This window comes from Amphiura filiformis, chromosome 7 (genome assembly GCF_039555335.1).
Source record: "Amphiura filiformis chromosome 7, Afil_fr2py, whole genome shotgun sequence".
NCBI classification, from domain to species: Eukaryota; Metazoa; Echinodermata; class Ophiuroidea; order Amphilepidida; family Amphiuridae; genus Amphiura; species Amphiura filiformis.
In genome coordinates this window covers 38,052,940-38,066,682 of record NC_092634.1, presented here as the reverse complement: position 1 = coordinate 38,066,682, position 13,743 = coordinate 38,052,940, and the positions used below count along the sequence as shown (strand labels likewise).

The window sequence follows — 13,743 nt, the reverse complement described above, 5'->3', positions numbered from 1 at the left end:
GTGTGCGGGTGGGTGCATTGAAGTAATTGTCCTGTCTTCGGAAAGTTTCAACAGTGTACTTTGGTTATATTTATAAATGCGCTTTTATAAATACGCACGTGACTCATGACATACCAAGACCAGCAAGTGTGACCAAATCCGCATGCATCGACCACTATACAGAAAAGGATAGGAGCTCTGTAGATAAATATCATCAGATTGAAGTATTAATTGAATAGTAAAATTATTACACATGGGGGGATTACAAATTACAAACACTAAAACAAATTCAAACATTCGAACTGGCTACCAGTTGACCATTTTGTCATGTAAGTTTTCATCGAGAGATTGAATCGCTTCAGCTAGAATTTCTTTGGCATGTTTGAGCTCGTTTTCACTCAGATTGGACCTAAAACGATCGAGCATTCTAAAGGCTGGCCAGAAAGCTCCTGGAAAGTTATCTCCACTTTCGAAATCTTCACAATCGTCACCACTGAATCCTAGCTTGAAAGCGAGATCTTTCCATTTTGGCACAATTCCTCTGGCAACCATTTCAAGAAAAGGGTTGCTAAGACAACCTCTTTCTTTCATTTTGAAAGGTTTCAAGGATTCAAGAACTGGTTCTGTGGGAGAAACTTCATCACTTCCATCCGGGTTTCCATCATATCCATTTGCAGCGTTGAGAGCCAACCTATCAGAGACATTGTCTTGTAACATGATGCTTCTGCCTTGTGATGCAGATGTTGATTGCTGCATTTGAGGACATACGGATCTTAGGGGTGTTTCAAATTCCACAGCAGGTCGTTGAGAGTATTCATTTCCTAGTTTTTGTTGCATTATTGGTTCTTCTGGAAGGCCATTTAGCCTACTTGCTCCCCTTGGAGGCTCCATGGATTGTAATTCTCCAATTCTGTCTTTATGGTATTCGACAGCTGGTGCTGTTGGCCGACTCGCTGTGCTGTTGCCTGGTAATACAGCCGGATATGGCTTGTAATATCTAGATGATGAGGGCTTAGGCTGGTGATATGTTAAATGCTCTTCATGCGCATATCCACATCGTGATGTAAACTGCTGATGGATGGGTTGTTGTACGTGTTTGTCATCAGTGACTATAATGAGAAAATTGGACATTGTATAATTTGTATAAACAACGTGTTTTGAGTTTACAAGATCATTAATATTTCGTAACATCCAGTTCTTTCTATGTCAAGAAAGAACAGCCTTCACTCAACAGGGGAGGCGGCCTGCGTCACAACTTGGCGGGGGCCTACAATTCCGTTATTAAGAACATTCCAAAGAAGTTTGGCTCTAAATCTACGACCTCTGGCAATACCATCTCGCCACTGGTCAGTGACCAATTGCCGACAGACCAACAGACGGCCTGAAGATGCACCTAGGATAAGGTGTGAAACCGTTGCCTCTCAAAACCGTGAGTCCAGTTGAATAGTTTTAACGAATTTAATTTTATATTTGATTATACCTGATGAATGACAACCTTCACAAACGTATCCAGTTCTTTCGTCAACTGCATTAATATTATTAGCTCATTATTTTGTAATTTTACTGATTCTTTTTCAAAGGAAATAATTCCTCTTTGCAAATTACCCATCCTGGTTGATATATATTTATATAAAAATTGCATTTTCAGATGTTGTTTTAATTGCATGTCAGTAAAATCGACCCAATACTACGTTGTACCCATTGTGCTGCGATCGGTTTTGTTTGAAGATAACGAGACAACATTTCGACAAACCAACCCAATACGTACAAGAACTTTCAACAAACTTCTCAGTGAAAAAAAAACTGTTTCTAATGACATCACCCCTCTGTGATTTATGTAAAGTATCTGAACTGCTTTTTTTCAGTACCAAACCCTATCCGATAGTCTTATCAATGTGTTATAGGTCTGTCAATGACTAAATTTTGTTTTAAACCACTGCTCGACCCATATCAACTCATACGAAAATGCTTTTTGTCACAAAATCGCTCTTGGCCATGTCAATGAACCCTTAAATTTTGTTTCAAATGTGGGGGGTTGCCAAACACAGTTTATCAGCGATCCCTTATGCTAAAGTTGTTTGAAATAGAGAGAGGACTGAATGTCAAAATATATGTCAGCACACCCTTGTTCTTTTCAAATACCCCTTATGCTGAATGTTATTATGGGGATAGTCTTATACAGCTCGGCCCATATCAACTCGACCAAATTCTGAATGTCGTAATGCACAAAATGAAAGTAGTGAATGTCCAAACATAATTTCTGTTGACATATTACCGACGACCGATAATTGTTTTCTTCCCACTATAAACAAAAGCAAGGAATAACGTATTGTCATTTGGGTAATGAGTGGTAAAACACGTTCGTACTATGTCAACTTGACCAAATATCAAAAGTCCTTTCATCACTAGAACGAGATGTTTGGCATTCGGACGAGTTGATATGGGTCGACCTTTCAAAGAAATTAAAATATTGGGTCAATTAGATGACAAATAGCGGCTCAACAGAGAGAATAACATCAGAAACAATATTTCTTCATTAAGATGAGATTTAATTTGTTAAACGTATTCGACTGCTTTGTCAAAACTTTGCCCCATTTTATTCTAAAGAAGTGAAACTTTTTCAAGTATGAGGCTGGTGTTAATATATGTCAGCATACAGCTGTTACTGTGAATTGCATTTACCATTTACCTGGTTTCGGAACGGCAATCATAGAACTTGCAAAAATTGCATCATCAACTATGTGCTTGTCTGCCTGGTAAGCGTTTATGTGGCCATTTATGCGGAGCACATCCGTATCAGTTTTCCTGAGAGTAAAGGTACATTTTCCATAATTGCCACTCTGTATCCCCTCGTACAACATGTCCTAGAAAAAACACAAAACCTCATCCTCATTATCATTACATCCAACAATATCGTTATCACCGCCGCCGTCACCACCGTAACCACAGCCACCACTACCACCACCGTAACCACCACCACCACCACCACCAACAACAACAACAACAACAACAACAACAACAACAACAACAACAACAACACACGAACACACCACCATCACCCGCCACCACCACCAACAACAATAGTATACCATCTTTGTATCATCAGTAGCAGAAATATCATTTTTGGTTTCTTACCTTTTGGTCTTCCATCGGATTCCATTTGTTACCTGGGTTGATGACCTTCACTTGACAAATGATATCATTCCCATTCAAATGAAACAAGAAGGGTGTCTTTTCCCCACACTGTACTCCACAGACCTTCTCTTCGTCCTCTTCAATAGCCTAAAAAGAAGAATACAAGGGAATTGTGGGAATTGCTGTAAATTGCTACTTTGGCCGGGAAGATTTATGAAATACGGCTCGTAAAAATCTGTAAAAACAAAAGTTAGTTTTCTTAGTTTTTTACTCCTTCCTTGTTACCAAGGATTGAAGAAATTTTTTTAACCATATTTGAACTTAAGAGCTTTGGTTTTATAGACTTGCACTCTTCAAATAATGGAAAATGATTATTGTAAATAACAGTCAAGTTAGCTCAATCGATAAGGCATTCGACTATGGTGCGAGAGGTTGCGGGTTCGAACCCTGGCGGTGCCTAGTACGCTCTCGTGAAAAATTGAGTTAGCTTGAAATTCCCCTGGACAAGGAACTTATTTGTCTCGTTGTAACCCGTACGAAACTCGGGGAGCTGATCCTGGTTGCGATGGTTATTTGTGGAATGTCTAGGGTGTGCGCTCTTGAAGCAGCAAAGTCCCTGAATTGTTGTTTAATGGTTTATGGAATGATGTGGGGCCATAGTGGTCAGCGACAACCTGTAAAGCGTGCTGAAGCTTGTGGATCAACGTCTAGGCGTTGAGCCTGTGCGTAGCGCACTATAAATCACTGCGCTTTTTTTTAAAAATAGATACGTATTTAATGTCGAAAAATAAATAGATACATAAAACATACCTCCCTTGGCTGATCCTTTCTAAGTGCATAGAGCTTGATATGGATTATATCTGTATCTTTCAAGTGTGGAGGGTTCATATATGGTATCATCTCCATCTGTAGTGCTTGTGGACCGGTGAAATACGAAAGCAGAGCTGTAAACCAGCTGAAGTGCGATACTCTTATCTTCACCGAATGTTCTGTGACACGCACGCGAGGCTTCTCTCCTTGAATATTTTTGTAACGGTGTTTAGCATCTCCATCATATAACAGCCGCCATTGCTCATGTGATACTATTTGTGACATAAATGAAATGTATAAAGCTTCGTGATCGGATAAGTAAATGAGGAGTAGATTTACATAGCATTTTTATGATAAAACAAAAATAAAATTCAAAACAATTAGTAACCACAAGTGGTTTCAGGTGTGAAAATTAAAGTTGATTCTTCACATATTTTAATGGTAAAAATGAATGTACAAATTGTACCTTTCTGGTTTGTATTTTATCATTACATGTAACGAATGTGAACCTTTTTTTTCTTACTTTGTGAAGGATTCGTCCAAACTGTTATATTTCTCGCAGCAATATTTCCAGCTGAATGAGGTATTTTCAGAGTCACGGGTTTCAAGAATTTGGTATTATGAGGTTCGCAGCAAACTGATGGCCCAATGACGAAGTGGTTGTTTTTCAAAGGAGGGTAAAATTCTTCACCCCAGTAAACCGACAAGATTAATTCAAATGCGTCACCATCAGCGAGTGCTCCGTCCGGAATATCAAGTCTGACGCTGGTACCAGGAACCTCTATCACTTTACTCCTATGATCAATTAATGTCGACTGTTGTATGCAATGCTTGTTTATGGCTGAAACATTAATTAAAAATATATAAAGTCGTATCGAAGTGCATTTTGCATGCTACTCGCTGAAAAGGTGTTGACGTACATAAATAATTACACTCACTTACATCTAATATACTAATCAAGTTGTAAGTCAATGTCACATACAGTAAAAGTGGAAATTTTCGCGCTACGTATGTCAATTTATGGACCTTGGATTGCCCAAATCATTTAATTGCAACTTGAGCATTTAGTGCTTCGGATAAATCTATTAAGGGGCACCCCAAGTAAAACGAGAGCTAATGTGACGTTGCGTAAAATTATTGGACCTGCATTTTAAACTGGATAGATTTACAGTCACAGTGTATTTAATGTGAATTGCGTCACTAGAACAATGTATTTGATTGAATGCACTTTTTTGGTGTCTTTCCTGTAGAGATATTATTACAAAGTGAATTTTCATGTTTTAGTAATTGTCGGAAATCTAGCATTATCAGCATCACATAATTATGTGGACATTGAAGCTAATGATTTTCTCCACACTTGAAGGTCTTTATAAAGTATTATTGCGTAAATATAAGTACAACATTAATATTAATAACGTAACATTAATATGTTAATAAGTGGGGTATGTTGATCAATTATGATGTGGGGTAAGTTGAAAATATTGAAAAAGCTGTAGCGTTTTTGTTTTTTTAGAAAATTTGGGAAAATCAGGCATGCCAGGAAATCACGTATTTTCCTAAAAATAGCACAACATTTCAGAAATTGCAGGGTGCATAAGTTGAAGTTGAGCCACGATACTGATTTTTTCTGTGCCTTACTGATAGATTAAGTGATACTGATGCCACGGCCAAGTAAACATAAGTTTAGAACCTACATCATAATGATGCACAATGTAAAATATTGCTCAACTTACAACACTCTTCACTTGTATATTCAAAACAAAAATTCGTATTTTATCAGCTGCCCTCATCTGTTGTCTGTGGCATCATTGTTATATACTATTCTCACCTTCATTTTGTTCTCTCGCACTTTCCAGTTCAACCTTCTGACTTGCATCATCATTGACATCTGACTTCAATGTCATTTCTCCATTGACACTCTCAGCAGAAGGTTCCATTGCAGTGTCTTCAGTGGTGGATGAAGACGTTTGTACATTGGTATCACTAGACTCATACGTGAGCGGTTTTCCAAAAGATGAGTATCCCTCTTGAAGCGTTGGACGCCGTGTTTCAGACTTTATTTCTACATGTCCGCCTTCTTGATCTTGAGGATATTGGAATACCGGGTCATTGATTTTGACATAAGAATTGGATTTTCTCTTAACTGGCTCTGCCATGCTAACATCTGGAGTCAGATTGCTGTTTCTTACCTCATCTGGTTTGCTGTACGTATTTTCTGGCAGTGTTTTGTCTATTGGACACTCGTTTGAAACAATTTCTGCTATCGAGGTCAGTCTTCCTATTGGTGGTATATTCTCAGCTTGCTGTTTTAACTTGGCAGAAAGTTTTGAGTTATCTTTTATCAGAGGCTCAAGAGTCGAATACCCATCAGGTAAATTTGGACGAGGTGTTTCAGGCAGCTTTGTGTCCCCTACATTGACATCTTCATATGCAGTAGTAGACTCTTGACTCTTTGATGTCATACACGATCCGTCAGATGGAGTGATATCGATGTTATAATAACTGCTATCAAAGCTTTGACTTTGTGTTTTTTCAGATTGTGGCTTGTCATGTGACAGTGACTTGTTCTTGTTAGTATTTGAAGCCGGAATAGAGCTTTTCATTTGAACTTCCACTTCCCTATTCTCCTCTTTATCGGGTAGTTGTGGGGTGTCTGCGTGCGTGTTTGCGACAGGATTGGCCATCGAGAAGCGGTTCCTGAGCCCTGTTATAACTACACCTGCATTAAGATCATCTTTAGATGTGCTCAGTAGGCATGCGTTTGAATTTGAAACCTCTCTTTTCAAATCATCAACTGATGTTTCATCTCCAGATGTGATGAACAGATGAACGGATGAAATATTCATTTCAACAGATGCCTTATCATGCCTCTCTTCATCTATTTTTGTCTTTTTGTCTTCATCAGGCCTAGCCAAATCTGGATCAGATTTGATCTGACTTTTTCCATTACTTTCTTTGTTGTAAGACTCAACATCGAATGTGGTAGTTGAAGCATCCATATTGTAATCTTCGGTACCAGTTTCTGATTCTATTTGTACAATTGTTTTCAATGCGGTGGAACTAATGTTCCCATCAGCGACCGATAGAGCTTGAAACATAGAGTTGTTTACCCTTTTCTGATCTTTGTCACCTTCCGTTAGATCCTGATAAACTATATATTCATCATTAGAATCTGACCGATGTTTCATATCAGCTTTGTTATTCACCTGCTCCACGGAAGGATGGGCAAGCCTCATCTCGGCATACGGTTCTTCCATTTCAATGTCATCACTGGTAGGCGAAGAGTTCACTACATTGGTACCATTAGAGTGTAGCTCAGACGGATCTTTGTCCGTAAGCTTTTGTTTTAGAAAAGGTTGGCCCTCTGGGAGTGTCGGGCGTCGTGTTTCAGACTGCTTCGTCATGTCACCCTCGTCTTCGAAAGTAGAATTGTACGCAACTTCTTGCGCTTGAAAGGATTCCCCTGGCGGATTGTCATTGATCTTAGAATAACGACTTGATTTCCGCTTATCTGGCTTACTATACAGCAATGATACATCATCAAGGACCAGTTTGCTGTTTCGTGTTTTATCAGGTTGACTATACACAGCTTCTGGTGGTGTTGTGCTGTTTTTACTCTGCTTTGAAATATTTTCTGCTATCGCAGTCAGTGTTCCTGATGATGGAATAATGTTAGCTTGTTTTTTGGACTTAATGGCATGCGGGGGGTTGTCTTTAATAAGAGGCTTGTCCTTTACCGGAGGCTTGTCTGCGATCAGAGGCTTCAAAGATGGATGTCCATCAGGTAAAGTTGGACGACGTGCCAATTCATGCGTCTTCGTGTCACCTAGATTGACATTTTCATATGCAGGAGACTCTTGACTATATGGCTTTGATGATCCTTTAGATAGATTGGTATCAATTTTAGAATATCCACAATCAAAACTTTGACTTTGTGGGAAATCGCCTGGTTTTTCAGGTTGCGACTTGTCATGTGTCAGTGACGTGTTTTCCTTAGTATTTGAAGCCAGAATAGAGCTTTTCATTTGAACTTCCACTTCCCTATTCTCCTCTTTATCTGGTTGTTGTGGAGAGACTACGCCTTCATTAAGATCATCTTTAGATGTGCTCAGTAGGCATGCGTTTGAATTTGAAACCTCTCTTTTCATATCTTCAGCTGTTGTTTCATCTCCAGATGTGATGAACAGATGAACGGATGAAATATTCATTTCAACAGATGCCTTATCATACCTCTCTTCATCTTTTTTTGTCTTTTTGTCTTCATCAGGCCTCGCCAAATCTGGATCAGATTTGATCTGACTTTTTCCATGACTTTCTTTGTTGTAAGACTCAACATCGAATGTGGAGGTTGAAGCAGCCATATTGTAATCTTCGGTACTAGTTTCTGTTTCTATTTGTATAATTGTTTGCAATGCTGTGGAACTAATGTTCCCAGCGACGGATAAAGCTTGAAACATAGAGTTGTTTACAGCTTCTTCAGGTTTGACATCTGTACTAACATAATTACTGAAGTCCATCCATCGCGAGTCATTGTAATTGCCGTTAACTCTTATCTGATCTTTGTCATCGTCCGTTATATCCTGATAAACTATATCATCAAGAGAATCTGATTGTGCTTGTATATCATCTTTGTTATTCACCTGCTCCACGGAAGGATGGGCAAGACTAGATATAGGCCTCATCTCGGCATACGGTTCTTCCGTTTCAATGTCATCACTGGTAGGTGAAGAGTTGGTACTATTCGAGTGTAGCTCAGACGGATCTTTGTCCGTAAGCTTTTGTTTTATAAGAGAAGGCCACTCTGGGAGTGTCGGGCATCGCGGTGCAGACTGCTTCGTCATGTCACCCACGTCTTCACAAGTAGAATTGTACGCAACTTCTTGAGCTTCAGGTGATTCTCCTGGCGACTTGTCATCGATCTTAGAATAACCACTTGATTTTCTCTTATCTGGCTTACTATACAGCAATGATACATCGTCTGGGACCAGTTTGCTGTTTCGTGTTTTATCAGGTTGGCTATACACAGCTTCTGGTGGTGTTACGGTATTTGTACTCTGGTTTAAAATATTTTCTGCTATCGCAGTCAGTCTTCCTGATGGTGGAATAATGTTAGCTTGCTTTTTGGACTTTGGTTTGTCTTTAATAGGAGGCTTGTCCTTTATCTGAGGCTTGTCTGCTATTGGAGGCTTCAGAGATGGATGTCCATCAGGTAAAGTTGGACGACGTACCAATTCATGCGGCTTCGTGTCACCTGGATTAACATCTTCATATGCGGGAGACTCTTGACTATCTGGTGGCTTTGATGATCCTTCGGATGGATTAATATCAATTTTAGAATATCCGCTATCAAAGCTTGGTGCTCGTGGAATCTTCGGGGATTTTGCAGGCTGGGGTTTTTCTTCATCCGGCTTGCTATGTGACAGTGACGCGGTGTCTTCAATACTTACAGCCGGAATATCGCCTTTCGTTGGATCTTTCACTTGTTTATTATCATCTTCCTCGGTTTGTTGTGGAACGTTTATCTGCGGGGCTGCACCTGGATAGGGCATTGAGCTGCGGTTTCTGAACCCTGTCAGAACTACGCCGTCATTATGATCATCTTTAGATGTACTCAGGGATACTGTTGAATTCGGAACTTCTGCTTTTATCTCCTCAGCTGTCGCGTCATGATCAGATGTGGTCGACAGTGACTTCACATCCCCATTCATTTCAGCAGATGCTATATCATGACTATCTCCATCCTTATCGCTCTTTTTACCTTCATCAAGTGCCTCTGAATCGGAATCAGATTTGGTTTTACCGTTCCCACTACTTTCTTTGTTGTGAGAATCAACACCGAATGTAGTGGTTGAAACTTCCCTATTGACATCTTTGGCACCCGTTTCTTTTTCTGTTAGTATAATTGTTTGTGATGCTGTGGTATTGTCCTGCCCAGTAACAGACAGATCGTGAGCCATAGAGTTGTTCCCGGCTTCATCAAAGGACGTGATAGCGGACATTGCGCTCGGCTTTCGCCGCGAAGAAGCACCGTACCTGAAGCCAAAGCGATAAGTAGGTAAGCAAAAATTCAAGTATAATATCAATAAAACATGAATTATCTCAGGTACAATTGGGTAATTCTCGCAAAGGTTATGCAGTGTTTTTTTAATAAACTACAAGCGTTTGCCACATTTCACATTTCCGGCTTAGGTCATAGGTCAAGTGTACCAAAATCGGCCGTCTCGTGAGATTGTGTACCTACTTGTATACAGAAACAGGCTAAAATTGCAAAATTCTACTGTTCATGTTTTTTTGGTTCTTTTTAAATATTCATGATACCAATTTGAATAAGATTAATATAGTCTTTTACTGTAAATGAGGAAAAAGTGGATTTCGTCAGCATTTGAAATGCAACCACAAAATGAGTATTTGGTTGCTTGTTTTGCAATGGACGGCAGTAATTTGGGTACAGGACATGTTACCCACAATGCAACACAATCTCGTAATATCGAACTTGCTTATTCTGTGTTTTTTCTTGATTGTTTTTAATAATTAAAATATTCAAATATTTATATTAGACTATCATGTATCTATGTAGACTCTGACGTTTCATATTGTTACTTGAGGAGGTAGGTGAGTTAAGATTGCAATATTACTCTTTGGTTATTTATAATCTCAATTCTAACTTTTCAGCGATAAAATGAAAATTATTGGATCGCGTCGAGTGTGATATGAGAATATATCGTTGGCGCCATCAAAATACCGAAGGAGACGAAGATGAGGTTTGTAGTTTATTATCGTACCACATAAAAAAGTTTGCATATCAGTTAGATTCGTTGTTAAGTTACCTGTTGTATGTGAATGCTATGAGCCATATGATGAATACAATGAATATGATGGCAAGTGCTACGATGATACCAATGAAAGAGCAATTATCAAATCCAGCTGGAAAAAAAATATCAAGAATTATGTTGTTACACTCCATCCAGAGTGACGTATATTTTATACATTCAGAAAACAGAATGTTCTATTCGTTATTGCTAACGCATATAGAAATTTTTTTTACCCAAAGCAGTTTTTTGGTGTCTGACAGACACGTGGTTCTTCATATAATGCTGTATTAGTTATATATTGCGATGTGGAATAGAACTAGCCCCGTTCCACAAACCGCGACGCCTCTCGAATAGCGAGCGGAGCGAGCACCGAGCTATCCTACAGTTGGAAAATCATCATACAGGTATCAGAGTACAGCACAGAAACCAGTGCTAATGTGGAATTAATAATATTAATTCGACAAAGAAAGCAAACCAATGCGGTATTATTATTCAACAACGAAAGAAATAACCAAAAAGCGAAGTACGCAAAAAGGTAAACAAACAATCACAACACAAAATAAAACAAAGGAAAAGGGACGAAAACATTGAGATTCTTTTATCTTATAGCTTGTAAATGCTTCAAGGAAATTGTTAAAAAAATACAGGCCTACCTAACTTTTAACACCGAGGGGTGCAAAATGAACAAGTGACCCATTGATTTTAATATTTGTAACAATAAAGACGAGACGAATAAGTTTATTCTCACCTATTATAACATCGCTGTCACAAAAACTGACTGTCGCATTTGCTACACTGTTATCATTATCTCCTTTCCCTGTAATTTTGGTAGCAGATGTTCTATAATCAGTAAAAGAAGTCTTCGTTGAGCCACTCCCATCGGTTTCAGGTTTTTGATCAACTGACGTGTAAGTTGAAGTCAAACTACTGTCAGTTGATATTCTTGTTTCTTGTTCTGTTGCAGTTTTTGTTGTTTCGGTAGGTTGTGATGTAGTAAGTATTTCAGTCGACCCAGTCGTGGAAGATGCAGGAAGAGTTGTAGGGAGATTGCCACTTGGTGTGTTTGACGTCGAATACGTAGTTGTGCCTGTTTAATACATGAAGAAAACCCATTTTATGTTAATTGGTACTCCACAAAAACTTGCACATTTATGTAATGATGATCTTAATGTAAACATAAAAGGAACCCGTCTTCAAAGGGTTAATCATTGTAAACACCTTGGCATTGAAGTTGATGATAAACTGTTATGGAACAATCAGATTGACCAAGTGAGAAAGAAAGTTTTAACTGGTTTGTATTTTCTAAGGAGAGCTGCTAATTTTATCCCCAAACACCATCAGTGTCTACTTTATAAAAGCATTGTTGCCACTCATTTTGACTATTGCAATGTTGTTTGGGAAGATGTAACAAAACCCTTAGTAATAAACTTCAAGTCTTACAAAACAGAGCAGCAAAAATTATTACAGGTGTAAGTAGATATGAGTCAAGTACAGAAGCTTTAAATGTTTTAAACTGGAAAAATCTTGAAGGAAAGTTATACATAAACGAAGCAGTTACAATGCATAAAATTGTAAACAATCAAGCACCAAAATATCTGTGCAATAGATTTGTTAAAAAGAAACTTGTTATAACACCAGAAATAAAGATGTTTTTATCATGGATAAGCCAAATACTGAATATAAGAAGCGTAGCTTTAGTTATAGAGGTGCTCAACTGTGGAACTCGATTGATGACAATGCTAGAAGCATGTGCAATGTGAAACATTTTAAACAACTTATTTCTTAATATTTGTGAATAATTTATCATTTTGTATATTTTATATTGTTTAATATCTGTATTATTTATGTAATAGTGATCTTGATGTGTTTTAATAAGTTAAATTTAATTTGTATATAAATCGTATAATGATGTATGGATCTTGGGTATGGATGATGCGTGTTGAGGGGATGAAAGGGTGGGGGTGTGTTGGGGTGTGCGTGTATGTAAGTGAGGGGTGAGTGGAGTGTATGTTGTTTCATGGTGGGAAGGTGTGTGCTTGTATGAAGATGAACGTAGGTGCTACTTTTATAGTATTTTATATTAATATGAAATGTCTGTATTTGTGCAATAGTGGGCCTGCAAATTATCACGATGTGTTTTAATAATTTATTTCCTAAAAATATTTTTGAATAATTTATCATTTTGTATGTTTTTGTGCAATAGTGGTCTTGATGATGTGTTTTAATAATTCAAATATAACTTGTACATAAATCATATTATAACGTTTTATTGTGAAAGATGTATGGAGGATGTGTGTTGAGAGGGTGAGAGAGGAGTGCATGTGAGAGTGTGACTGTATGCGGAAGAATGCAGGGTTACTATTTTATTTATTATAATATTTGTCTTTTAGTAAAAGATCGTATTAATTTTAGTTTTTAGTCTATGTACACTAATATATTATATTTTAAATTAACTTGTGTTTGTTAGTAATATTTTAAATATCCACACGGACATGTGGAAGAACAATACTGTATTGAACATGTTTTTACCGTGTATAAATAAAGCTATTATTAATATGACAGCTAGGACTAGTAGTATTGCCAAACAGGCGCAACAAACACACATCGTAGAGCGAGTATCTATGGTAGGCATGGTATAGCGAACTCGAAATTTGGCACTGGATGAACCGGCTTCTTTGGCTATATAAATAAAGGAGAAAAATATTACATCATGCAGTTATTGTTAAGGCTACATGCTCTTTTTGGTTGAAATTTTTGGCGGGAAATATTCCCGCCAAAACATTAAAGTAATCGTTTCCCACAACTAAATATCATAGTCAGGAAATTAATGATGCATCTGGTAGCTTAGATCATAACTTTCATTATACTTAGTTGCAATTATCCCAGATAATTCTTGATTTGTTTTTACAGCGTCTTGAATTGTCGATGTTTTTGATCAAAAACATCACTCGGTGTATTTTGAAACTCGAGGCATTAACTCTTCTCAAATTAGCCCCAAATCATAATT

The 13,743-nt window shown here is 38.0% G+C and overlaps 1 protein-coding gene and 1 long non-coding RNA gene across 2 annotated transcripts; both read right to left on the bottom strand.

Moving 5' to 3' along the window:
- LOC140157832 (uncharacterized) lies at positions 1-9,923 on the bottom strand. The gene is made up of 6 exons (XM_072181080.1): positions 5,753-9,923; positions 4,448-4,765; positions 3,925-4,196; positions 3,115-3,261; positions 2,669-2,843; positions 1-1,088 (listed from the first exon to the last, which is right to left on the bottom strand). The coding sequence occupies exons 1-6, from the start codon at positions 9,921-9,923 to the stop codon at positions 286-288; spliced, it is 5,886 nt and encodes a 1,961-aa protein (XP_072037181.1). The 3' UTR covers positions 1-285.
- An 825-nt stretch (positions 9,924-10,748) lies between these two features.
- On the bottom strand, positions 10,749-13,398 carry LOC140156360 (uncharacterized). Its single transcript, XR_011859535.1, has 3 exons — positions 13,266-13,398; positions 11,485-11,823; positions 10,749-10,848 (listed from the first exon to the last, which is right to left on the bottom strand). It is a non-coding gene; the product is annotated as an uncharacterized lncRNA (long non-coding RNA).
- Positions 13,399-13,743: the final 345 nt, after the last annotated feature.

Coding starts and splice junctions, on each gene's coding strand:
- LOC140157832 (XM_072181080.1), bottom strand. CDS start 9,923: ATGTCCGCTATCACGTCCTTTGATGAAGCCGGGAACAACTCTATGGCT. Junction 4,197..4,447: donor TTGGACGAATCCTTCACAAA/GTAAGAAAAAAA, acceptor TGTCACAAATAG/TATCACATGAGCAATGGCGG. Junction 3,262..3,924: donor GAAAGGATCAGCCAAGGGAG/GTATGTTTTATG, acceptor TCTTCTTTTTAG/GCTATTGAAGAGGACGAAGA.